Source organism: Brassica napus, chromosome C3 (assembly GCF_020379485.1).
Source record: "Brassica napus cultivar Da-Ae chromosome C3, Da-Ae, whole genome shotgun sequence".
Classification (NCBI taxonomy): Eukaryota; Viridiplantae; Streptophyta; class Magnoliopsida; order Brassicales; family Brassicaceae; genus Brassica; species Brassica napus.
The window spans coordinates 34,091,450-34,118,334 of NC_063446.1; the positions used below are offsets into that span (position 1 = coordinate 34,091,450).

General features: G+C 40.1%; 4 protein-coding genes across 4 annotated transcripts; 1 reads left to right on the forward strand and 3 right to left on the reverse strand.

The window, feature by feature from the left end:
* Positions 1-16,002: 16,002 nt before the first annotated feature.
* On the reverse strand, positions 16,003-19,268 carry LOC111204593 (threonine--tRNA ligase, chloroplastic/mitochondrial 2). The gene is made up of 7 exons (XM_022699689.2): positions 18,879-19,268; positions 18,477-18,623; positions 18,249-18,396; positions 17,516-18,147; positions 16,799-17,107; positions 16,528-16,728; positions 16,003-16,446 (listed from the first exon to the last, which is right to left on the reverse strand). The coding sequence occupies exons 1-7, from the start codon at positions 19,137-19,139 to the stop codon at positions 16,186-16,188; spliced, it is 1,959 nt and encodes a 652-aa protein (XP_022555410.1). The 5' UTR covers positions 19,140-19,268; the 3' UTR covers positions 16,003-16,185.
* Positions 19,269-20,276: 1,008 nt separating this feature from the next.
* LOC111204594 (N-acetyltransferase 9-like protein) lies at positions 20,277-22,082 on the reverse strand. The gene is made up of 6 exons (XM_022699690.2): positions 21,826-22,082; positions 21,450-21,521; positions 21,107-21,194; positions 20,843-20,975; positions 20,699-20,737; positions 20,277-20,607 (listed from the first exon to the last, which is right to left on the reverse strand). The coding sequence occupies exons 1-6, from the start codon at positions 22,022-22,024 to the stop codon at positions 20,503-20,505; spliced, it is 636 nt and encodes a 211-aa protein (XP_022555411.1). The 5' UTR covers positions 22,025-22,082; the 3' UTR covers positions 20,277-20,502.
* A 111-nt stretch (positions 22,083-22,193) lies between these two features.
* Positions 22,194-24,249, forward strand: LOC106439801 (cytochrome b561 and DOMON domain-containing protein At2g04850). Its single transcript, XM_013881316.3, has 2 exons — positions 22,194-22,979; positions 23,452-24,249. Exons 1-2 carry the CDS (start codon positions 22,379-22,381, stop codon positions 24,060-24,062), a joined length of 1,212 nt encoding a protein of 403 aa, XP_013736770.1. The 5' UTR covers positions 22,194-22,378; the 3' UTR covers positions 24,063-24,249.
* Positions 24,250-24,536: 287 nt separating this feature from the next.
* LOC106426707 (pentatricopeptide repeat-containing protein At2g04860-like) lies at positions 24,537-26,826 on the reverse strand. The gene has a single exon (XM_048751111.1). It carries the CDS (start codon positions 26,650-26,652, stop codon positions 24,577-24,579), a length of 2,076 nt encoding a protein of 691 aa, XP_048607068.1. The 5' UTR covers positions 26,653-26,826; the 3' UTR covers positions 24,537-24,576.
* Between the last annotated feature and the right edge of the window lie 59 nt (positions 26,827-26,885).

Here is a 26,885-nt window from a genome sequence, read left to right on the forward strand (position 1 = left end):
TTCCATGTCTTGGTATTTACTAGGGGGTTTTGTTTCCCTCCCACCTCTTGTCAAGCTGAGCGAGCTAGATGGCTCGGTCCCATCTTCATCCAATCCCACATCTCTTGACCCTTTGAACTGAGCAGGACTCTCAAATGCAAAGGGTGTGTGTTGTGGCTAGAGGACCAACGACTAAAGTTTCACTAACCTCAGTGTTGATAACGGTTGATGGAGATGACTCCATAAAGTAAAGATTGTATTAAGCTCATCGTTAACAATGTACAAGAGAGGCAATATATACATCACAGACTCTAGGGAAGATATTAACAACATTCCTAAAACAGAGGAGCTATAATATTGAGAAGTTAATGTGAGATCTTCATCGTATATCTTCTTATCTCTTACATTCCCCCTCAAGATGGAGTGGGGGAACACACTCCCAGCTTGTTTCTGAGTTCCAAGTAGCGTGCTCGAGAGAGCGGTTTCGTCAGTGCGTCTGCTAGTTGATCGCGTGTGTTAACATGAGCTACTGCAAGAGCACCACGTTGAACCTGGTTTCTGACAAAATGATAGTCGAGAGCAATGTGTTTCATGCGGGAATGAAAAACCGGGTTGGCACACAAGAACGTGGCACCTACATTGTCACAGAAGATAACAGGAGCAGTCGGTAAGGAAATGCCAAGTTCGGACAGGACATTGCATATCCAGTTGATTTCTGATGCTGCGTTGGCAACGGCCCTGTACTCGGCCTCTGTAGAGGACCTTGCAACTCCATTTTGCTTTTTAGATGACCAGGAAACTGGATGCTTTCCCAGATAGACTACATATGAGTTGGTGGATACGTAGTCGTCGGAGACACCGCCCCAGTCCGCATCAGAGTAACCTTGAAGCACAAGTTTGTTTGATGCAGAGAAGAAAATACCATGAGTTGGAGTTCCAGCAAGGTACCTGAGTATTCTCTTCGCAGCTTGCCAGTGATCTTCAGTAGGGAGATGCATGAACTGTGACAGTTTGTTCACTGCAAAAGCAATATCAAGCCGTGTGAACTGAAGGTATTGGAGACTTCCTATGAGGCGACGATACTTTGTTGGATCAGACAAAGAGACGCCAGAGTTGAGATTTAGCTTGGGAGAGGAGGCCATTGGAGTGGTTACCGGTTTGGCATTGATCATGTCGTATTTGTGAAGAAGATCGAGTATGTATTTCCGCTGGCAGAGATGGAGTCCTGTTTTTGTTCGGTGAGCCTCAATGCCAAGGAAATAATTCAGATCCTCAGCATCTTTCACTGAGAACCTCTCTGCAAGTAGGTGTAGAATGCATTGAATTCCAGACATCGTGTTGCCAGTGACAACAATGTCATCGACATAGACAAGAAGGTAAATGTGATGAGAACCGTTCTGGAGTGTGAAGAGTGATGTGTCGGAGAGGGAGTTCTGAAATCCAAGGCTGAGAAGAAACGTTCGAAGTTCAATATACCACGCCCTTGGAGCCTGTTCAAGGCCATAGACTGCCTTGTGTAAGCGGCACACATGATGAGGTTTGTCTGCATCGACGAACCCCGGTGGTTGATCCATATAGACTTCTTCAGTGAGTGTGCCTTGTAAGAACGCATTGTTGACATCTAACTGTTTAATAGGCCACGAGTTGCTCACAGCAATGTCAAGCACAAGACGCAAGGTGGTAGACTTCACTACTGGGCTAAAGGTTTCAATGTAGTCTCGTCCAAACTCCTAGTTGTAGCCCTTAGCGACCAAGCGAGACTTGCTGTTCCGATGAGAGCCGTCAGCATTATATTTATTTTTGTAGAGCCATCGGCAGCCTACAACGTTTTGATGAGGTTGTCGGGGCACCAGGCTATAGGTTCCATTTCGAGCAAATGCATCAATCTCAGTAGACATGGATCCTCTCCATACCTTGTCTTTGAGTGCTTGAGCAACCGTATTTGGTTCAGCAAGGCGTGAAGAGCTTAACACCGCAGAGTAGTTATACTTGGGATTTGGTTTGGCAATCTGATTCTTTCGTCTTGTTACCATAGAGTGACGATTTTCAGCAGATGGAGGAGGTGGTGTTGGTGGCGGTTGAGATGAGGACGAGGAGGTTGACGTTGATGAGGACCTCTGTTGATTTGATTCTTGAGCAGGATGCGAGGGTGAAGAGGTCGTGTGTTGATCGCGAGATTGCGGTTCAGTGGAGGTAGAGGCACTCTCTCCATGGTGTGAGGCAGAGCCTGTAGGTATTACTGCACTCACATGATCACTATTAGTAACACCAATAGAAGGAGTTGTAGAGTTTACCTGATCTGACAAGTGAGGGACGGAGTTCGAGGTTCCCGTTTGCTGTACGAGTGGTGGTTCAGGTAAGGGAACTGTTGTGAAAGGTGGTGATTGATGGCTTTGTGGGTTTTCGGGTGGTTGAGGAGTGTGGGGTGGTGTGGGGAGTTTGGTGAACGGGAAGGTTGTCTCATCAAACTTAACATGGCGCGAGACGTAGATGCGACCGGTGTTGACTTGAAGACATAAGTAGGCGCTTTGGCTGGAAGAGTAGCCAATGAATACGCATGGGGTTGATCTGTCTTCTAGTTTGTTGTTGGTGTAGGGTCTGAGCCAGGGGAAGCAGAGGCAGCCGTAAACCCTTGTCTTGGTATAGTTTGGTTGGGTTCCGAACAGCTTGTGTAGCGGTGTGTCCATGTCCAGTACTGGTGTAGGGAGGCGATTGATGAGATAAGTGGCGGTTGAGAAGGCATATGTCCAGTATTTTTTCGGCATGGAGGCATGAGTAAGTAGAGTTAGTCCTATCTCTACTACATGTCTGTGTTTCCGTTCGGAAATTCCGTTGTGTTCTGGCGTGTGCGGAGGTGATGTGAGATGGGATATGCCAGCTTCTGCTAGGAGTTGTCGAAGCGTCAGGAACTCACCTCCATTATCAGAGTATAGAGTCCCTATTTTTGTCGAGAATTGATTCTCTACAAGTGCTTTGAAGACGCGAAATGTCTCTTTGACTTGTGATTTTAATTTGAGAGGATAAAGCCATGTGTAGCGGCTGAAGTGATCAACTAGCACCAAGTAGTACTTGTAGTTGTCAACAGAGACTATTGGTGAGCTCCACAAATCAGTGTAGATATATTGGAGAGGGCGAGAAGAGATGATAGTGTTTTGGTGAAAAGGTAATTTATGAGATTTATTGATAGAGCAATCTGGGTACAAAGTGTTTTGGGATACAGATTGGGTGCAAGGTAAAGAAAAATTTGAAACAACATTTTTGAGAATTGAAGCAGCAGGATGTCCTAGGCGGAAATGCCAATCGGACAAAGTAGTTTTTGGTTTTGAGGAAGCAAAGAAGGCTTGAAGGGTAGTAGGTTGGGCTGGCCACTCATACAGCTCATCCTTGGTCTTGCCTTGGATTAACGGGACCCCCGAACTGAGATCCTTCACCTGAAAGCATGCAGGAAAAAATTCCACAGAAACCTTATTAGCATTACACAAGCGATATACGGAGATAAGGTTCTTTTGAATGTTCGGGACACATAGAACATTATTTAAGAGTAAGTTGCGTGTAGGTGAAGGCATAGAGATAGAACCAGTGTGAGTGATGGGAAGGCCAGAGCCATCACCAATCATAACCGAGTCATCGCCAGTATAAGGTTGTTGGATAGACATGTTGTGGAGGTCGCTGGTGAGGTGATGGGTTGCACCAGAGTCCATAAGCCACGCCTGAGGTGGATATTGGCCTGCCATAGCAACATTAGCTCTCGGTTGCCAGGGGCGGAACGGTGATGAGCTGACATTGGTGGTCTGCTGGAACATCTGAGGACATCTCCTGGCACTATGTCCGAAGACACTGCAGATCTGACAGCGCCCTTGATAGCCCTTGGTCGTCTTGTATTCTTGTTTCTGTGTGTTGTGGGGAGACGACTTAGAGTTGTTGTGCCAGTTGGAGTTGTTGCCTCGGTTATGATAGTTCTGTTGCTTAGGTCGAGAAGTAGCCATGTTCGCCGTCATGGGAATTGCGTTGGAGACTGGAGTGGAGACTGCAAGGAGTTTTGCTTCTCTGTTGATGAGTTTCTCATGAATCTCGATGATTGAAGGTGAGATATCTCGACCTTCTATTTGTTCTGCAACAGACTTATAGTCTTCGGGAAGACCATCAATGATGTACTCGACTTTGTCTTCTAGATCCAAAGGTTTCCCGAGGAGTGCAAGCTGATCAAATCGAGATGTTAGGCCTCTCATGTAGTCATCAATGTTTTTGTCTCCCTTGGTGTATTGTTTGAGTTGCAGACGAAGTTGTTGTATGTGGCCTCTGCTTGGGGTGGCGTATGTCGCGCTTAAGGACTTCCACATCTCTTGAGACGTTTTTGTGTTGGTGACAAGAGACTGGATGGAGGGAGATAGAGTGCCAAGCAAGCCACTGTAAATGAGACGGTCCTGACGACGCCATTTGGTATAGTCAGGGTTGACTGCTGATTCATCGTTGACGGTGATCGTTTGAGCAGGAGCCGGGTTTGTGCCATCGATGTAGCCTGCGAGATCGTAGCCGTCAAGCAACGCGTGAATCTGAATGCTCCAGGTCATGTAGTTTGTGGAGGTGAGCTTGTTAACATTAACCATGTTGATGTTGAAGAGGGTTTTTGTTGTATCGAGTATCTCAGCGGGTGTTGCCATCGTGAGTATGGTGGGACAGATCGAGGTTGAAGGGAGGAAGTAGAAGAAGAAGAGATGGCGGCAGAGAAATTTTTTTTTTTTTTTTTTTTTTTTTTAGGGTAATCGATATCGCTCTGATACCAAGTAAAGATTGTATTAAGCTCATCGTTAACAATGTACAAGAGAGGCAATATATACATCACAGACTCTAGGGAAGATATTAACAACATTCCTAAAACAGAGGAGCTATAATATTGAGAAGTTAATGTGAGATCTTCATCGTATATCTTCTTATCTCTTACACATAATAGATGCTGTAGTGGGAGTAGATTGTGAATCTACTAATGTGGGTAAAGTGGGGATAAAGTTTGGTGAGGCAGTCGGGTTCTCCTGTTGAAAGGTAGGAGTAGCTTCCAGTTCAGATAAGAGACCTTCAATCTCTATGGTACGTTTCTCAGGTTCATGGGCACCATAATCTTCAGTTGGTAGGGAAGCTTTTTCATTAACATGTAGATCATTTTTTCTGGATAGTTGGTGTAGAGTATTCAACATTATCCTTTTGCTGCATAACAGTATCAATGTTCACTATAGGAACATCAGAGCTAGTGTCTTGCGAGGTTGATGCGGAGATAGAAACCTGAGCAGTCGAAGAAGGTAACAGACACCTCTTTTCTTTGTGTCCTAGATTACCCCACCTCTCACACATAGATGGAATCCATGTATACTCAACATTAACAAGAAAGATGTTACCTTGCTTATCATCAAGGGCAATAAGCTTCGGAAAGTCTCTGTCCAGCTCCATCTCAACTAAAACTTTTGCCTCGCCCATACTAGTAGGATCAAGTCGAGGTTTGTGCGTAAGAATAGGTTCTCCAAGTCCAGAAGCAACATGACTTATTCCTAATCTTGAGTAGCAACAATCCGGAATGTTCTTCAAATTGGCCCAAACCGGAAGCGTGGAGATTTCAGGAATTTTGAAGGAGCCTTCTGGGGTCCATGGCAGTACAAAAAGTTAGCAATCATCAATGTGCCACACTCCACGCTGAATAACCCATTGACGGGTAGGTTGGTGTGGGATATGGAACATGAAAGATGAATCACCAAGCTTCTTACAACTGATCTTACAACTTCTTCCCCATATTCTATTCACCACAGCATGTACTAAACCACCTGGCGGTAGAGCACATTTATGGAACTTGCCAATGATATATTCATCCTTATTCTCTGGACCTAGCTTAAGCACTTTCGAAGGAATAGATACCTCAGGTGTGCCATCAATGCGGTAAGTTGGTGTGGCTGCCCGATAGAGATTACGCGATTGAGGGCTTAATCTCGCAGCCCAGGGGAAACGGAGTCTCCCATCCGCTTTTAGTTCCGGTGGTGGTAGCTTTTCAATCGGGGGCTGGAGAGTACGAGATGAATACTTGCCCTTAGGTTGCTTGTTTAATATCTCGTCATTTAAAGTCGGCCAGAGAGTGGCTAATTGATTCCCGACAACTGCAGGATCATAGTCTCGTAGAGTACTAGGATCAGGAGGAGTGGCTGGAGGTTTGAAATAAAGGGGTTTGGCCCATGATCCCATTGATGGGATAAATTTTTCTTTAGCTTGAGCAAGGTATTCAGAAGGATCTGTTGGCGATTTATTAACCTCCAGCATTGATGTTTCCTGCAACTGTATTGATCGTATTGATCCAGGGACAGGCAGCGATAGTTTTTTGACCCCAAGCGAGGATGGTTTCTGGATCGAAGCAGACTGAGGTAGCACATCCAGGACAGATGGTGAAACACTGTTTTTAGCAAGTGAATTCATCAAGCTATTAACGTGACTGTGTGAGCCAAAGGTCACTGGCGAAGCTAGCTTCGATGACGAATCATCACCTGCATTGTCGGTGTTAACTGAAGCCAGATACTTTGAAGGAGAGTCACATACATGTACTGTAACAGCTTCTGAAGTCAGAGGAGAAAGAGGAGCCACAGGTTCTGAAAGAGGAAACACGGGTTCAAGCAGGGAGGTTGTGTTCGTCCCTATCACCGGATCCGTCGGTGGCAACGAAAATGACGAGGGCAGAGTCTGATCAGTTTCAATCTCCAAACCTTCGACTGACAGAGCCGATGAAGACGGAGGAAGAGACAGAGAGTTGAAGCTTCTCGATTTTCGAAGCGGCGAGAACGGAGGAAGATCGATCTCTGACGCCATGAGAAGGGTCAAAGAGGAGGAGTAAGGTTTCGGGTGAGGCCTATTTGCGACGACTCACCCCGGAGGACGCCGAACTTCTTTGTCGATACTGGTTAGGTTTTCGCCTTCTTGGTCGCGAGATTAGGGGCGCGTGGTTTCCTCAGAGCGCGTCTTTGGTTTTACTGGATAAAAAATTCGAAATTGCAGAGAGACACTTGAAATTAAAAATCTCAATAATTTCTGGGAAATTCTACAATGAAAATTAAAAAGGAGATGGAGAGAACGTACGCTCAACACGAAATCTGAGGCAAGAACCCATTAATAGAGAATAGAAGTAAACGAAGACTACATGCTTAAAGGGAGAATTTTTTCCGCATCTGATGAACTCCGACTACAATGCCCGACTTTCAAGTGAGCGAGGAGGAGAACCGACTTTGCCATTCTAATCTGCGAAATTTTTAGATTAATATGAATGTGAGAAAATGGAATGATAAGAGATATGAAAAGAATGATTTGGAGATGAGAAATACTGACATATTTATACCCGAGAACACACCACTTCGCCGACGTAAACAATGCATTGAAGACCTCATCACTGGCGATTGAATTAATGGGAAGTTAACAGGGAGAAGCCAAAACTGGAACCGTTTCAGAGATTTGGGAAGAAGTTCAGACGTTGCCAAGCGCTGCAGAAGGAAGAAGAGAGACGACCCATGTTTCTTTAAATGAAGTGTTGCTTTTAATACAGCCAGGACACGTGTCGCAATGTCAGAAAGCGACTTATCTATGTGTCATCTGACGTGGCACAATAGGAGAGAAGCAAACTCTTTTATATATATATATATACTAGGGTCGGTCCGCCCTACGGGCGGGATATTAGTTAATTTGATATTCACTAAATGTTCGAGTTGAAATTTGTTTTAAGATTCAAAAATTTGGTTATCTGTTATGTGTTACTTATTAGTATGCGGTGGTATAGTTGTTTTTCGATTATTCTTGCTTTGGTATTGTATCAAATTAACTAATTGTCCAACTCATAATTATAGATGTACAAATGTGGATTTGTGATAAAGTTTGATGACAATACTGTTTTTTCTTTTTAATTCTTATTCATAGTGGAGTGTGCATGTGTCAGAAAGAGGTCTTTAACAACTTTTATGTTTTTTGCGTATGAATTTTAAATATATATTATTTTGTATAATGCATACTTGCTCTACAACATTTGCTTGTAAACTAAAAAAACTGTTTTCTATATTTTTAAAAGAAAAAATATTTAGTCTATAATATAACATGGACATATGTATTGACTATATATAGAAGTTGGGTGTTATTTTAAAATGACATATGTATAGAGGTTTTTCAACCATTACTTCACTGGCACAAAACATTTATAACTGTAAATATCTTCTTTTAAAAGCAAAACTAATAAAAACGTGTACAACAAATGTATTTTGATATATATTATATGCATCAAGTTATAAAGGTTGGAAACATTGCAAAACTGTTTGGAGCAAAGTTTTTAACTTCACGATCTTCATCTTGACGTCAGTTCAGTGTTGGCCTTGGCCACAAGCAGAAGAAGCATGGGCTTCCAGCCGACACGATAATAAGTATTTTCGCGGCCACATATTTATAAAAAGTGACTTCAGCCTAGTGGTTCTAAGAGAAATTACCAGTGCTAGAGGTGCTGGGTTCGATTACCCCTGACTGCATTCATTTATTTTGGCTCCAAATATAAAATGGGACACGTGTCACTCCCATAACGCACGACTTGATGACGTGGCTTCACGGGAGAGAGACAAACATTTTTTTATATATATAGATATATATATTTTTTATGGTAGGTATACAATATCTTTTTTTTTCCTCTTATCGTCCTTTTTCTCTTTTTCTTTCTCTTTCTCTTCCTCATTTTCTTTTTTGTCTCGGTATAATATGGGTAGACATGGATGTTTGGTTTGGATATTTTAGTTTTTTGGTTGTAAAGATTTAGGAATTGTTTGATTATTTTCAAAATTAGGTTCATTTTTTGGTTCGGTTATTTTGGAACATGTTAGATTAACACAAACTGATTTGAAGTAAATTGACTATGCCCCTTAGTTTGTAGAATACTAAAATTGAAATGTATATCTTGTGATTATTGTATCATAACAATATTTGATGATTTATTCCTATGTTTTGATTGGTAGATAAAACTGATAAAAAAAACAGTGACAGTATGCTATAAAAATAGTATACTCTCATAATGTAATTAATATAGTGATTGTAAAGCCCTAAATGATTCATATATAAAATTATCATATAGATCTAGTATATGATATATAATTTTCATCTTTATGAATAATAAATATATATTATATTTATAATATATATTTATATTAAATTTTTATATTTTTATTGATAATAAGGAATTATATTTAATTAATTATATTTTAAATTTGAAATAGTTTTATAGTTAATATAGTTTTTGGATTAAATAACTTTGTGATATTGTTAGATAATATTGTTTTTTATATTAAATTATTTTAAATATTCAAATACTTTAAATGTTAAATGGTTTACCAAAAATTTCATATGAAAACATTAGATGGAGAGCTTCGGAAAACATTTGCATCATCTAAATGTTATTATAAATGCTTCTTGAAAAATTATTGATTGTTGTTAAAAAGAACTGGAATTTTATTGTATCGCGGGAATTTAAATAAAGCAAAATTTTATATCCGTATGAAGAAGATAACACTGATAACAAGAGAAAATGTGTTATTAGAAGGAGAAGAGATGGTGTGTATTACAAACGATCGAAACGATCGTTTATATAGAAATGAAAAAGTAAAATTACTGTGCATGCATAGTGACAGTGAGCTCCACATGATTTATATTTACGTAACATGTCAAATTCGGTGCCGAAACTTTTGACATGTTCATAACACTCCCCCTTGGAGACCAGTGTCACTATCGCTTCTTGCTTACCGTCTATGTTGCCTCGTTAAAAACCTTTCTAGGAAAACCCAATGGGAAAAACTATAGTAAGGTAAAAAGAGTACAACTACGTAAGCTCCTCCTTGAATGAGCACTCATAGATCCATCTGATGACGCATTCCAATTTTACGAACATGTTTTCTGAATACCGAAGTCGGAAGTGATTTTGTGAAGAGGTCAGCTGGATTGTCGCATGATTGGACATATCTTACTTCAATCTCTTTCTTCTTCACGAGCTCTTGAGTGTATGAGAAGAACTTCGGATGAATATGCTTCGTTCTATCGCTTTTAATATATCTGTCTTTTGTTTGAGCAACACATGCTGCATTATCTTCATATAGAATAGTTGGCTCCGTATTTTCGTCAACCCCGCTGCTTGAACAGATGTGTCGGCTTATTGATATTAGCCATACACATTCTCTACTTGCTTCATGGAGTGCAATGATCTCAGCATGATTTGAAGAAGTAGCAACAAGCGTTTGTTTCTGAGAACGCCAAGATACAGCAGTGTCTCCGATCGTGAAAACTTATCCTGTTTGTGATCGGGCTTTGTGTGGATCTGAAAGATATCATGCATCTGCAAAACCAACCATTTGACCTTTTGAACTTTTAGGATAAAACAAGCCTAAATCAATGGTCCCTTGGAGGTAACGAAAAACATGTTTAATCCCATTCCAATGTCTTCGAGTTGGAGATGAGCTGAATCTTGCCAAAAGATTCACAGCAAATGATATATCAGGCCGTGTACAATTTGTAAGGTACATCAGCGCTCCAATTGCACTTAGATATGGTACTTCCGGACCAAGTATCTCTTCCTTCTCCTCAGGTGGTCGAAATGAATCACTTTCAATATTAAGTGACCTAAAGACCATCGGGGTGCTAAGAGGAGTTGATTTATCCATGTTAAATCGTTTCAACACTCTTTTAGTGTATGTGGATTGATGCACAAATATATCATTTTGTGAATGTTCTATTTGTAGGCCAAGACAATACTGTGTCTGTCCAAGATCTTTCATCTCAAATTCTCCTTTGAGATAGTCTGATGCCTTTTGTATTTCCTTTTGAGTTCCGATAATGTTAAGATCATCAACATATACCGCGATTATTACAAATCCGGATATTGTTTTCTTGATGAAAACACATGGGCATATAGGATCATTCACATATCATTCTTTTATTAAATGATCACTGAGACGATTATACCACATATGTCCAGATTGCTTTAACCCATATAATGATCTTTGCAATTTTGTTGCACATAACTCTTTAGGTTTGGAACTTAATGCCTCTAGCATTTTAAATCCATCAGGAACTTTAATGTAGATATCAGTATCTAATGATCCATATAGATAAGCTGTAACAACATCCATGAGACGCATCTCTAGATTTTTATCAGCTGCTAGACTCATCAGGAATCTAAACGTAATGGCATCCATAACTGTAGAATACGTTTCTTCATAATCGATTTCAGGTCTTTGAGAAAAACCTTGAGCCAGTAGACGAGCTTTGTATCTCGTAACCTCATTTTTCTCATTTCGTTTTCGAACGAAAACCCATTTGTACCCAACTGGTCTCACATCTGCAGGTGTGAGCACAATAGATCCAAATACTTCTCGTTTATTAAGCGAATCAAGTTCGGCTTGTATTGCATCTTTCCATTGTTCCCAATCATGTCTCTTTTGACAATCATAGACAGATTTTGGTTCTGGATCATCGACTTCTTCATTTATTTCACTTGACACAATATATGAGAAAGCATCATCAAGTTCATTTTGTTCATTCCATATCCTTTTATTATGGATGTAATTGATAGAAATTTCATGATTACTTTCCGACTCATGATGCTCAACTTTCTCAGTATCCTCATTATTTGTTTCTTCCGAAATACTTTCTGCTATTTTGGATGTGTCATTTATCTTGACATCCTTTTGTTTTCTAGGATTTTTATTTTTAGAACCAGCAGGTCTGCCACGCTGCAGGCGTGTTTTAGACTCTCGTGTATCGTCCACTTCCCCTTGCTCATTTGATATTTTGATTCAAGCAGGAGCATTCACAGCTGGTATATGAGATTTAGTTACCGTCTTGGTATCCGCAAATGCTTCAGGTAGCTGATTAGCTATACTCTGTAAATGCATGATTCGTCGAACTTCTAGTTCAGACTCTTTAGTAGGAGGGTCAAGATATAGTAATGAAGGTACACTCCATTTAATGTCATTTTTTATATTTTTGTTTTCTCCCCCTAAAATTGGGAATACTTTCTCAACAAAATGACAATCGGCAAAACGTGCCGTAAAAACGTCACCAGTCTGTGGTTCTAGATATCGTATAATTGATGGAGAATCACAACCAACATATATTCCCAATCTTCTTTGTGGTCCCATGTCTGTACGTTGTGGTGGTGCTACAGGCACATATACCGCACAGCCAAATATTCTAAAGTGGGAAATGTTTGGTTCTCGACCAAACGCTAACTGTAGTGGGAATACTTATGGTATGCACTTGGTCTGATCCGAATGAGTGCTTATGCATGCAAAATGGCAAGTCCCCGTACAGAGGTTGGAAGTTTTGATCTCATGATCAATGGTCTTGCAATCAATTGCAGACGCTTAATTAAAGATTCAGCCAAACCATTTTGCGTATGAACATGAGCAACCGAATGTTCAACTTCAATTCCCATTACCATACAATAGTCATTGAATGCTTGGGATGTGAATTCACCAGCGTTGTCTAGTCTAACTCTTTTAATAGTATAATCAGGAAACTGTGCTCGCAGTTTGATTATCTGAGTTAGAAATCTCGCAAATGCCACATTTCGAGATGATAATAGACAAACGTGTGACCATCTACTGGATGCGTCAATTAATACCATAAAATAGTGGAATGGTCCACAAGGTGGGTGCATAGGTCCACATATATCGCCTTGAATTCTTTCAAGGAACTTTGGTGATTCTTTATCGATTTTGGTTGGCGATGGCCTTACGATCAATTTTCCTAGAGAACATGCAACAACATGTCATTTTATTCCCTTGAGAAATCTCCTGGATTTTTAGTGAATGACCATGTGAACTTTCTATGATTTTACGCATCATTGTAGTGCCTGGATGGCCAGGGCGATCATGCCATAATGTGAACTCTTCTGGGTTCCGTTTTACTACAAGATTTGATTCGATCTCATCGATATAAGTGTGATGTAGCCCCGAAGGAAGTTCTGGAAACTTTTCCAATATGTGTTTTCTGCCACATTTCTCAGAGGTTACATACATGTATTTTTTCCATCCTCAGTTGCAGACTGAGTATCATATCCGTGAAGATATATGTCTTTAAAACTCGACAAATTCCTTTTAGAACTTGGAGAATATAGAGCATTTTTTATGGAAAATTTTGTTCCATTCGGCAACGTAAAGTTTGCTTTACCAGTCCCTTCAATCACGTCTGCAGGACCTGATATTGCATTGACGACAATTCTTGTCGGTTTTATATAGGAGAAATATCTCTTTTGACTCAGAATAGTGTGTGTTGTTCCACTATCTGGTATGCATATTTCACGGATTCGTTTCTTGGATTTTGCCTCATTATCATTCTGATCCATTTTTGAAATTGTCATAAATATTAATAAAAAAAAAACATAAAATTCATTCATATAATAATCATATAAGGAAACACACAATAAGTATACATTAAGGTGACATTAAAAACATCATTATTTGTTTAAAACAGGAAATGTAATAATTATACATGACAATACTGAAAACTATTCAATAGTCTTATTATACGCATTTTGGCTCTCTTCAGGAGTAATCTAGTCCAGCTCATTTGCGAAGTCGGAGGCATCGAGGTACGATGTCCCTTCAAAGTTTTCAGTGAGGTTCACTTCTTTAACTTTGCCTTTCGTGGACTCTTGGTATAACTTACAGAGATGTGGAGGAGTACGACAGATACAGGACCAATGTTCTTTACATCCACATCTGTAACACACTGTCCCACGCTTCTGGGTGGTGTCTTCTTGAGTTTCTTTACCCTTAGAAACTTGTTTCGGATCTAACCCACTTGTTAGATCCCTTCCATTTGGGATTGTAAGTTTTTCACGTTTATTATTGAAACGGTGACCATAACCTCGGTTGGTCTGGTTCCTTCTTTCTGAATTTTCTACCGCCGTAGCATTCACTTCCCGTTGGTCGGGAATTGTGGTTTTTGATTAAGAGCTCATTGTTCTTTTCAGCCAACATGAGCGCAACCATCAATTCAGAAAATCTCGTGTACCCGCATTTTCTGTAAATTTCAGGCAAGAAGTGAAGCTGTTTGTGGAAAGTGTTATACTTTTTATTCATCATTTCTACTTCAGAGACAGGATTACCACAATACTTCAGGAGTGCAACTATCCTCAGGACAGCGAAATTGTAATCCTCAACCTTTTGAAAATCTTGGAACCTCAGATTTTTCCACTCTTCTAGAGCGTGAGGAAGGTTGATTTGTCTTTGGTTATCGAACCTTTCTTTTAAAGTTTGCCACAGTTCAGCTGGGTCCTCGACGTTTGCATAATCGTGCGTTAAATTTTCATCTAAATGCTTCTTCAGGAAGATTATCGTTTCGGCTATATGCTCGGGTGGTGATTTGTTACCGATTACAATTGTTTCGGTTATCTTTTTCATCACCAGATATGGTTTCACATTTGTGACCCACCCGACGTAATTTTTGCCAGTTATTTTCAGGGCCGGAAACTGGAGTTTCTCGATGTTTGTCATTTGTATTTCTAAAAACACAAAATAAAATATTTTATTAGAATTTCGTAATTTTAAAACGAACCATTTATATTGATAATACACGCAATTACAAGGAGAAGCAACGCATAGAAAATTAAACCGACATTAAGCAAAATTCTCCAGGAGCAAATTCTCCAATAAAAAGACCATACATAGAAGTAAAAATAAAAATTGCACATAAGACCAAAAATATGCGAATCATCTTTCTTGCAATGAAAAACCGGAATGGAGAGATTTGAAAATATTTGAGAGAAGATGAAATGTTTTGGATGAAGTAAATGAGTGAAGTATGAGTGTATTTATAGATGAAAATCAAAATACTGTTTATAGCCGTTTGGAAAGGGAAAAAATTTTGAAATTTTTTCTTTGTGACCGTTGGGGTTAAATCGAGTGCACCAAAAATCAGTCTGAAAATATCGTATTAAACAGTCAATCAAATCTATACAATTTCATAAAAATTAATAAAAGTAAAAAATATGGCAACAAATCATGTGACGGCTCAGCCGGTCAATGCAGAGTAATAAATAAATTATACGGTGGCTCGGCCGACCAATTAACAATAAACAGAATATAAGGCGGCTCGGCCGACCAATAAATTAATTAAATTATTAATAAATAGCAATGTTCTAAAAATTGCTATGCGGTAACTAAGCGTTTTATAGAGGACTAGCGACTAGGCGGATTATTCGGAGCCTAGGCGAGGCCTAGGCGTTAGCAAATTATTGATTTATTTTATATATTTTATATATTTATATGATATATTTTAGTTTTTAGGTTTAATTATAAAATTATTGTGATGAATAATCAAAATTAGATATACAAAACATAAGAAAGTAGACAAATTTGATGATCTGTAATAATATTATTGCTAAATTTAACATATATAGACAATTTTAGATCGATTTTAACTAATTTTAACCGATTTAGAACAGTTTAAACCAATTTGAATCATATAAATTGGTATAAATCGGATTTTAAGAAAATCGTTTCGGATAGGACCGAGTTGCCGCCTAGGCAGGGGCCTAGGCGCCGCCTAGACCGATTTTTAGAACCTTGATAAATAATATAAGCGGTATTCCGGCCATTATAACATGATATAAATAATAGTAGAGGCGGTATACCGACCATTATAGCAGGGTATAAATGATACAAATAAATTTTACCAAATTGAAGAACGATCGTACTGATAACGTGTTAAAAAGAACTGGAATTTTATTGTATCGCATGAATTTAAATAAAGCAAAATTTTATACCTGTATGAAGAAGATAACACTGATAACAAGAGAGAATGTGTTATTAGAAGAAGAAGAGATGGTATGTATTACAAACGATCGTTTATATAGAAATGAAAAAGTAAAGTTATGTAACATGTCAAATTCGGTGCCGAAACTTTTGACATGTTAATAACAATTGTATAATAGATAACATAATGTTTATACCAATGATCCGCCAATCAAACCCTAGAATATAAATTGAATCAAAGTTGATATCATAATGGCCATTACCTCAGGTAGTTAATCTCTTATACAAGATTGAAATCATATTCAGTGTCACCAAAGATTTTAGCTGGCCATTTCAATCTTTAAAGCATTCAAAGGATAAATGAACAAAGTCTGAACAGAGATCTGTGGTCCTAGTCTTACAATAAAGGTTACAAAGCAGTTCTTGTTTCCACTGCAATGTTGATTTTGTTGATGAAGTCATCAACAGGAATGGTTCCGAGCTCTCCTCCAAACCTCGACCTAACGGTGACAGTTCCGGTCTCGACTTCCTTAGGGCCCACAACCGCCATTAACGGGATTTTCTGTGTCTCTGCGTTCCTTATGAGCTTTGGCAACCTCTCTCCATGGCACAGCTCAGCCCTCACTCCACAAGCTTTCAGCTTCTTACTCACTTCCTTGCAGAACTCCAACTGCAAACCCCCACTCACTGAGTCAGAACATGGATTCCTAATTTTCAGACAAAACGTTCATCAGACTCAAAGAGACGGAACCTGATTGTCTGTGACGGGCAGAACCCGAACTTGAACAGGAGAGAGCCATAATGGAAAATCCCCAGCGTAATGTTCAATGAGAACCCCAAAAAATCTTTCTAAGGAACCCAAAACCGCCCTGTGGATCATTATAGGGCGTTTCTTATCCGAGTTTGTGTCCACATAAGTAATGTCAAACCTCTGAGGAAGATTAAAGTCAACCTGCGTTGCCAAACAAGAACACATTAACAGATATAAGAGTAGATGGAGTAGAAGGGAAAAGCTTACTAACCTGTATGGTTGAGCACTGCCATTTTCTTCCCAATGCATCTTCGATCTTAAGATCAATCTTCGGTCCATAAAAGGCACCACCTCCTTCATCAACCTCATAGCTCCATCCCTTATCATCCAAAGCATCCTTAAGCGCACACGTTGCCTTCTCCCATATATCATCACTCCCAACTGATTTTTCAGGTCTTGTTGATAAGTTCACCTCATACTTATCGAACCCAAACCTCGACAATATCTCTTCCGTGAGATCCAACACACCTCTGATCTCGTCTTTGATCTGATCCTCTAAACAAAATATATGCGCATCGTCCTGGCAAAAAAAAAAAAAAAAAAAAACTTTAGTTAAAGTTAAATCCTATTCATGATTCTAAAAATCGGTCTAGACTGAAATGATTTTCTTACAATTTGATTTGTACTATTCAAATTGGTTTAAATTCGTCTAAATTAGTTTAAATCTGTTAAACTAATCAACAAAATTATAAAAATCCACAAATTTATATAATTTCTTTTGTTTTGTATATCTAATTTGATAATTCACCAAAATAATATTATAATACACTCAAAACTAAAATATCTTATATAAATGTAATATATATAAATAATAAATCAATAGTTAATTAATACCTAGGCCCTTGCTAGTTCTCTAGAGAGCGCAAAATTACAGCCTAGAGATTTCTTGAACATTGATCCAATTACTTAAAACAAGATTAGGACTAACCTGTGTGAACCCTCTGACACGGAAGAGACCGTGCAAGCTACCAGACAGCTCGTATCTGTAAACTGTACCGAGCTCCGCAACTCTTATGGGCAAATCTCTGTATGACTGACGTTTTCTTTGGTAAAGCAAGATGTGGTAAGGACAATTCATGGGCCTGAGCTGATAAAGCTCGTCCTCGATCTCCATCTGATCGTACATGTTCTCTCTGTAGAAGTCCAAGTGACCACTGATCTTCCACAGATCAGCTTTAGCGATGTGAGGAGTGTAGATCAGATCATAACCGTGTTCGACGTGCATCTTCTTCCACGACTCCTCGATTATGTTTCTAACGATGGCGCCTTTGGGATGCCAGAACACTAACCCTCCTCCAGCTTCGTCCTGGATCGAGAAGAGATCAAGGTCTTGGCCAATGCGTCTGTGGTCTCTCCGTTTAGCTTCTTCCTTGAAGTGGAGATACGCTTTTAGCTGCTCTTCGCTCTCCCAAGCCGTTCCGTAGATCCTCTGAAGCATTTGTCTCTTCTCGTCTCCTCTCCAGTAAGCGCCAGCGACGGATTCTAGCTCGACGGCTTTCTTGTTGATCTTCCCTGTGGTTTCGACGTGAGGTCCAGCGCAAAGATCCCACCATTCGTTACCTAGATGAGCATTTTAACTGGGCATCATAAGATGGAGACAAGCTATTAAATACAAAAGTTAGAGATACTCGAGAAGGGAGAGAGAAGCTACAGCTTTTTACCTATATGGTAAACGGTGATGGGCTCTTCTTCGATACTCTCGAGAATCTCCATCTTGTAAGGCTCGTTGATGGCCATGATCCTTCTCTGCGCTTCTTCTCTAGTTACTTCTTCTCGTAGAAGTGGTAAGTTCCGACTAATGATACGATCCTACAAAGATTATGTAAAACCGAGAGGAAATCAAAGATGCTAGTCTAATGAATAACTAATCAGCAGCATCAGAAACTGACCATCTCTTTCTTGATCCTCTTGAGATCTTTGTCAGTTAGAGGCTCCATGTCGAAATCGTAGTAGAAACCGTTGTCAATCCAGGGACCTATTGTTACTTTAGCATCAGGGAAGAGTTTCTGAACTGCCATGGCCATTACATGTGCACACTGTATTCACATTAATTACACTCTTCAGCTCTCAACAAGTTACTATTATCTCTAAACAATGCAATTCAATATACCAAGAAAAATTCAAACATTTCTCCTGAGATTTGAATCAAAATATAGACTTTTGCAAAACCCAATTCGGCTAACATCATAACAGTTGAGAGACTGGTCAAAATGTTACATAAATTGTCCTGAAAAACCACTAGTATTGAACTCAGAATAGCAGAACAGAAACAGAGGGCAAGAATGTGTAACCGTGTGACGAATTTTGAGGAGCTTGTCGGATGAGTCGTTACTGGGAAGCGGGACGGTCGCTGGCTCTGACTTCTTGGGGGCGGTGCTGTAGATAGCTGCTGGCTCGGTGACGACGGAGAAGACGGTGGAGAAACCATGACGTTTTGGATAGAATCTGGGGGTGGGAGAGGGAAGGTAAACGAAGCGTCTTAGAGAAGAAGTGAAGGAAGAGGGTTTGGAGAGGAAGGAAGAGGAAAGGAGAAGAGAACGAGAAGAGGCCATTAGACAGAGAAGAAGCCTGCGAGGCTTCCGCAGGGATTTTGAGATTATGGGAACAATCTGTGGTGTGGAACTTGTCTGATAAAATGGATTGAAGTTGGGGAGAACACAAGGCCACGTTTTTGCTTCTTTTAAATAAAAAAAAATATTATAATTTGATTTCGGTTCGGTTTTATAGAAAAGTAGAAAACCATTTATGAAATTCAGTTTAGTATTTCTCACCCTGGTAGCACTCCACATCTATCATTTCTATTCAACATTCAGTCTGTGATGGAAGCTTCTCTGGATTGATTTGGACTGGAGTAGGCCTGGGCATTTTAACATATACCCGAAAACCCGAACCGAAATCGATTCAAAAATATCCGACCCAGAACCGAATCGAAAATTTACAAGTATCTTTTGGGTCTAAATTTCTTTTACCCGAAAGAACCGGAACAGAAAAGAACCGAACCGAATAGATCCAGACCCGAAAAGAACCGACAAGAATAGACCCGACCCGATAAAAACCGATTTGTATCCAACTTAAAAACATGTATATCCAAAACTATGATTTTTGTGTTCTATTTTATATATATATTATTTTATGATTTAGTTGAAATATCTTTTGTTGAAATATCTTTTGTTAACAACATTTGTTATTATTTTATAACATTTTTTAAATAATATGAAGCTTTAAATGTAAAATCTAGAGTTTAAAAATATTATATTTTAATTATTAATAGTTTCATTTAAGTTATTTTGTAAAATTTTAGATACATATATGATAAATATCGACTAAATTTGATAGAGTTGGGTATGTCATGTCCTTTTCAGATCTTAAATACCCGAACCCGATATGGATCCGAAAAATTACGGATATTTTATAGGCATTTTAATTATAGACCTGAACTGACCTGGATCCGGGAAGAACCGATCCGAACTGAAAATTTCTAAATATCTATTGGGTCTAAATGTTTAGGACCCAAAAGATCCAGACCCGAAAAAAACCGGTCCGAACCCGACCGAACGCCCAGGTCTAATTTGGAGAACATAAGAACATGTTTTGGTTTTGACTACTGTGTTTGATTTCGGTTTGGTTTTGTAGAAAATCATTTAATATTGTTTTGACTTTTCGGTTACAAGTATACATCACCCCTGATCAAGACCTTGAAATGAAAGATCAGATATAAAAGTTATTGTTTGCAATTGTTTTAAGCTTCTTATGGCTTTTAAAATATAGTTTTCTCTTGTTCATAACCTCACATATTATGGACTTATGGTTCATAAAGTCCCTGCTACCATCACATGTTTGGGCTCAGGCACGATACATGATCTCTACTCTCTAACAATAATAAGCACATTATCCAATAGCTTCTCCTGTCAGCAGCTAATCTGATTTGTTGTCCGGAGATTGAGTGTGCGTGACAACATCCTCCAAAGACTTCACGAGCTCAGCTCGACGGAGATTTGTCACCGTGTACTCTAGTGTAACCTGTCGGGTAAGGAAGACTTGAGAAACTCAGTCAAGTTTAACACAAGAGCAGAAGAACATCCTTGTTGGAGAGAGTGTACTATTTAGTTACCTCTTTGAAGATTTCACTGTGAGAAGAGTCCTCGAAACCCTACAATCACAAACAAGTGTGTTTAGTCATTTGTTTTCCTTTGTAACATTCAGGTATCAAGTACATATACATTTTTTGAGACAAGAGAGTGAGTTATAATTGTACCAGTTTGCGGAATAAGCTGAGGGACGCTGTGTTTGAGTCCCCAATCTTGGCTGTGAACTTGTGAATCTCCAAGTTCTTGACAGCATAACCCATCATCATCAACGCAGATTCCTTTCCTATTCCTTTACCACGGCTACTCTACACCAACGGTCGTGTACCCAAAAAGAAGATTCATCGTGTGCAGAGAAATAACATCAGCATAACTACACGTCGATTTCGAATCTCAAAGCAGGAAAAATGTTGGTGATAAGAGAAGAAAGTTACCTTCTGGGCTCAGCTATCATTATTTCGACCTCTGCAACCTTAGGATCATCCACATCGTTCATGTAAATGTTCACATCACCTGCCATGCCTGCAAAAAAATAAAGCTTTGGTTACTTCTTTACAATGACTCAGCGTTGAAACAATCAAGCCAAACCATTAACTAATGATCGAGACCACTAACAAAGGAGCAGACTTGTAGTTATGTTCTCATTTCCATTTTAATTAGAACAAATCCAATATAAACTAAAGAGAGAGTGTGTGTAAAAGATTCCAAACTAATGCATGGTAAATTAATCTCCTTTTATTCACCAGTTCCTCAAGTGAAGTAACTGAGGAAACAAACCTTCTACATGAGGTTCGCCATGAGCCAAGTCTCCCTCCATGAAATCCTTGTCCAACACAATGAAAGTCCGCTCTGCAAGCGTATCAAACCAACAGCAGAAGCATTATGAATTTAAACATGTACATAACTCATTAATCTACTCTGCTCAGTGTACTTCACAAGAAGCTAGGATTGGTGACATCAAACTGACTAAAGAGTACCAAACTCGAACTACAGAATCATGAGTATAATGGTCTAATAATCAAAACCCAGATGAAAACAAAGTCAACATTGAGATTCTGGAAAGAAAACCTAAACCCCTAATATTGAATTTCACACAAGAAAGTGATCAACTTTATATAAAAAGAAACTGAAATAGGTAAGAGGTAGTTCAGACTATTGGGATCTTGAGTCCAAGAGATTTGCATCTCATACTCCTGATCAAGACTCAACGGCTCAGATCCAGTAGCTTCGAGAAGCGCAGGGTCCTGCATCCAACTGTGGTACTTCGGGACATGTTCCGACATGTACGGAACCAACACCACTCTCTTCCCTTCCAAGCTCACTTTCATCGTCACTGTTGTCGTCTTCCCCATATTCTTCGTCTTCTCCTCCTTTTCTTTACAGAGAATAATAGTTACTTTTCACGAATCAACCAAAACGGTGTCGTTTTCATGTCGTCATTAATCCACGTCAGATTTAATTAAATCTATCCGCATGAGAATCATAATGATATCGTAAAAAGATGTCCAAACATTACACAACCAACCAACTGTGAGTGATCACTTGGCTTCAAAGCAAAGACTTCAATGGAAAAATCATTGTTTCCATCTCCAAAAATATACAAATTAAATTAAAAAAAAGGTTTCATTGATTTTTCTGGTAACCATATTACTTCACTACATATAGTCTTTGATTCAACCAACAAAAAAACGGGAGATGATCGAGCAATGACGACGACTTTAACGTTGACTCTAACATTTCTCTTCCTCCTTCTCTCGCCGTCAGTCTCCGGCAAGTGCACCACCACCACATCCACAAAAACCTTCGAGAAATGCATCTCTCTTCCCACACAACAAGCCTCAATCGCGTGGACATACCATCCACACAACGCGACCCTCGACCTCTGCTTCTTCGGAACATTCATCTCGCCTTCCGGGTGGGTCGGGTGGGGGATCAACCCGGATACTCCCTCCCAGATGACCGGCTCTCGAGTCCTCATCGCGTTTCCGGATCCTAACTCGGGTCAGCTCATCCTCCTCCCTTACGTTCTTGACTCTTCTGTCAAGCTCCAGAAAGGCCCTCTGCTTTCTCGTCCCCTTGACCTCCTCCGTCTCTCCTCCTCCTCCGCTTCTCTGTACGGAGGGAACATGGCGACTATACGCAACGGCGCCTCCGTTCAGATTTACGCATCGGTGAAACTCTCCTCGAACAACACCAAGATCCACCATGTTTGGAACAGAGGTCTTTACGTTCAAGGTTACTCTCCCACCATCCATCCCACCACTTCCACTGATCTCTCCTCCTTCTCCACCTTCGATGTTACTTCAGGTATACACACTTCTTTTTTTAATACCAGGAGATTCGTGACCGAAACCCGTAATCTCCCACGACCGAAACCACAAAGTTTTAGGCATGCTGTTTCGGTTATTTCGGTTCAGGTATTTTTGGTTCATGTTAATTTGATTCAGCTACAATCCCACCGAAATTAAATCGGTTCGGTTCGGTTTTATATTTTTTTCCAAAAATAATCGATTTTGGGATTTTAGTAGATTTTGGTATAATTATTTACAAAATTAGGATAGTTTTGGTTATTTTTGGTATTTTGGTTTTTTAATTTTTTTTTTCAAAAATCGCAAACCAAAATGAACCAAAAACCAAATTATTTTTTCAAAATCATACCTAACTCAAAACCGTAACCGAACCAAAAACCGAAAAATTTCGGTTCAGTCCGGTTTAGACAAAATCCGCAGGGCTAATTAGTTCTGTCACAACAGTCATGAGTTTGTTTTGTTTTGTACAGGTTTTGCAACGGTTAAAAGAAACAGCGGTTCGAGAGCTTTGAAAGTGACACACGGAGTGATCAACGCGGTGGCGTGGGGTTTCCTCCTCCCGGCGGGAGCAGTAACAGCTCGATACCTTCGTCAGATGCAGTCAATAGGACCAACTTGGTTCTACATCCACGCAGCCATACAGCTAACCGGTTTCCTCCTCGGAACAGTCGGCTTCTCACTCGGGATGGTGCTCGGCCGGAACTCCCCCGGAGTGACCTACGGCTTACACCGGAGCCTCGGGATAGCAACGTTCACGCTGGCGGCGCTGCAAACGCTGGCTTTGCTGTTCAGACCAAAGACGACTAACAAGTTCAGGAGGTACTGGAAGTCTTACCATCATTTTGTCGGGTACGGTTGCGTGGTGATGGGCGTGGTGAATGTGTTTCAAGGGTTTGATGTTTTGAGGGAAGGAGGATCGTACGCAAAGCTTGGTTACTGTATGTGTCTGTCCACGCTGGTCGGTGTCTGTGTGGCGATGGAAGTTAACTCGTGGGTTGTGTTTTGCCGCAAGGCGAAAGAGGAGAAGATGAAGAGAGAGGGCTTGACTGATGATAGATGCAGCAGTGGGATTCATTCATAGTTAGTTCTTGTGTCCTAATTATAAGAGAGAGAATGAGCAAGACACAACACCAATTTTTATGTATTTTTGCTTTGGTTATATACATTGTTGAGGTGTTTACATCACTGTTCCTAGAAGATCTTGATTTTGTTTAAACTTTCATATACTAAAGAACAGTGTTCTAAACGAAACAATTTTTTCAGAACAATTTTTTTTTTTAAATCGGTCTAGGTGTTAAAAAAATCGGTGTATGCGCCCGTGTCTAAACAATAATCTTTTATAACTTAACCACCGAGATTTCTTGAACATTTTCATTAACCACCCCCCCCCCCCCCCCCCCCCCCCCCCCCCGATTAGCTATAACAACCCATGCATGTTCTATGTATTTGCAGCACTCGCACTCACAAGAAGCCATCTAAAACACAGCCCACCACTAGTTTCTATTGTCGTTTTCAGTGCTATCAATGGTCCTAATAAGACTATTCTTCAAAAGGATTTTAAGGAAACCTGTTTTCTGGTTTCTCATAATGAAAAACTATAATGTTTGACTAACTCCCAAGTAACCATCATAGCCATTATCTTTCATCATCCTCCTTACCCTTGATACATCGTCCCACATTTCTTCTGTTGCATATAGGTTTGACATCAATACATATAACCCTCCGTTCCTGTAATCCAACATAAACATTTTCTTAGCTACATATTCCCCCATCTCAACCTCCCTGTTCACAATACAAGCACTAAGCAGAGCTCCCCACACTGCAGAATCCGCCTTCATATCCATCTCCCAAATCAAATTCACCGCCTCACTAAACAAACAAGCTCGACCCAACAAACCAACCATTAGTGCATAATGCTGTAAACTTGGAGACATCCCAAACTCCTTGATCATTTCTCTGAAATATACTCTCCCTTCATCGACAAGACCTCCGTGTGTACATGCGGACAGAACCCCCAGAAAGGTGATCTTGTCAGGTTTCGATCCGTGCTCTCTCATTTCCAAGTAACAAGAAAGAGCTCGGCTTTGCAAACCTGATAAGCTGTATCCTGATATCATCGAGTTCCACGTTGCTGTACACGGAGCATCAATGGTCTTGAACACTCTTTCAGATAGCTCTGCGTTTCCACATTTAGCATACATGTCTATAAGAGCAGTACAAACAAACTTCTCGTTTCCGAAACTGTTCCTAAGAATATAACCATGAAGCGTCTTCCCCAAATGCAAACACGAAAGTTGGGAGCAGCCGGCAAGTAAACTCGATATGGTGATAGCATCAGGAAGCACAGGTCCATCGCTTAAACTCATCTGATGAAAGATCTCAAAGGCTGTACTCGCTCTTCCTGACTGTACACACCCCGATATCACTGAGTTCCAGCTAATCAGAGGAGTCTCGTGCAGTGTCTCAAACAAAAACAGGACGGTCTCGATGTCGTCGAACTTAGAGTACATTGTTATAAGTCCATTCACAACCAGCGTTTGTGTGCACAATCCGCTTTGAATCGCGTAACCATGTAACGACGTTCCAATCTCGACGTGGGAAGAGTTTGTACATCCATGGAGAATCCCAACCAAAGCGACAGCATCGATTCTCATACACAGATGTCGCATTTTAGAAAAATAAGCAATTACTAAGTCCATATCTCCTTTCTCGGCGTAGCTTGAAACAATCGAAGTCAGACCAACGATACTGTCTTGAGCAGCAGATGCGTAAAGACGCTCTGCTGAATCCAAACACCCACACCTTGAATATGCACAAACCAAAGAAGTAATCACAGAGTTATCATTCACCATTCCAGTTTTAACAACAAGACTATGCAACGGCTCGTGACTAACATGAGCAGAAAGAAGATTAATAACAGTGACCGGACTAATCTCAACGCTCATCTCCAACATGTTCTTGAAAACAGCGATGGCCTCTTCCTGAAGACCACGCTGGCTATAAGCACCGATCATCGTATTCCAAGAAACAGTGCTTTTATCTTTCATCTCTGTAAACAAAACCTCTGCTGAATCCAACTCTGCACACTTTGAGTAAAACGAAATGAGCGCGTTCTTGACCTGAGAATCAACCTCCAGGCCAGACTTAGAAGCAATACAATGAACAGACCTCCCTTGAGAAACAAATCCGCATTGTCCACAAAAGGGTAGCAAATTCGCAAGCGTAGTTGCGGAAGGTAGAAACCCTTGTCGAAGCATTACTATAAAGAGGTGCCACGCGTCACGCTCGTAGCCATTGCGCGAATACCCGCAGATCATTGCGTTCCAAGCAACGGTGTCTCTCTCAGGCATTTCGTCGAACAGGTTGCCTGCGGTCGCTACAAAACCCATCTTCAAGTAGAGATCGAGAAGGGATGTTTTCACATATACAAAACGATCAAGGCCTGATTTCTTGAGATGGGTTTGGACTAACTTCAACGAACCGATAGAGGTAGAAGAAGCTTGGAGAAGGATGGACATTGTGAAATGGTTTGGTGTGAGAGAGGAACGAAGTAAGTCACGAAAGACTGTGAGTGGAGAAGAAGAGTTATCACCATGAACACAAGACTTGAGGAGAGAATGGTAGAAAGAAATGTCTTTAGTGAAAAGAGTTATGGGTTTGCTAATTCGCATAATGTCTGATTCCTCTTAAGTCTTCTGTTCTTGTCGGAATCCTAATTTTTACTCAAATAAGTATGAGAAGGTTTGCGACGCAACAAACTGATCAAGTAAGAAGTCTCTGATGCTTTCTAATTTCTATGATGTCGGTATGCGTTTTAGATATGTTTTATATCTTGGTTGGTTATGTCAACCGGTTGTATATACTCACATAACCGGTTGATCTATATAAATTTAGGCAGTTTAGT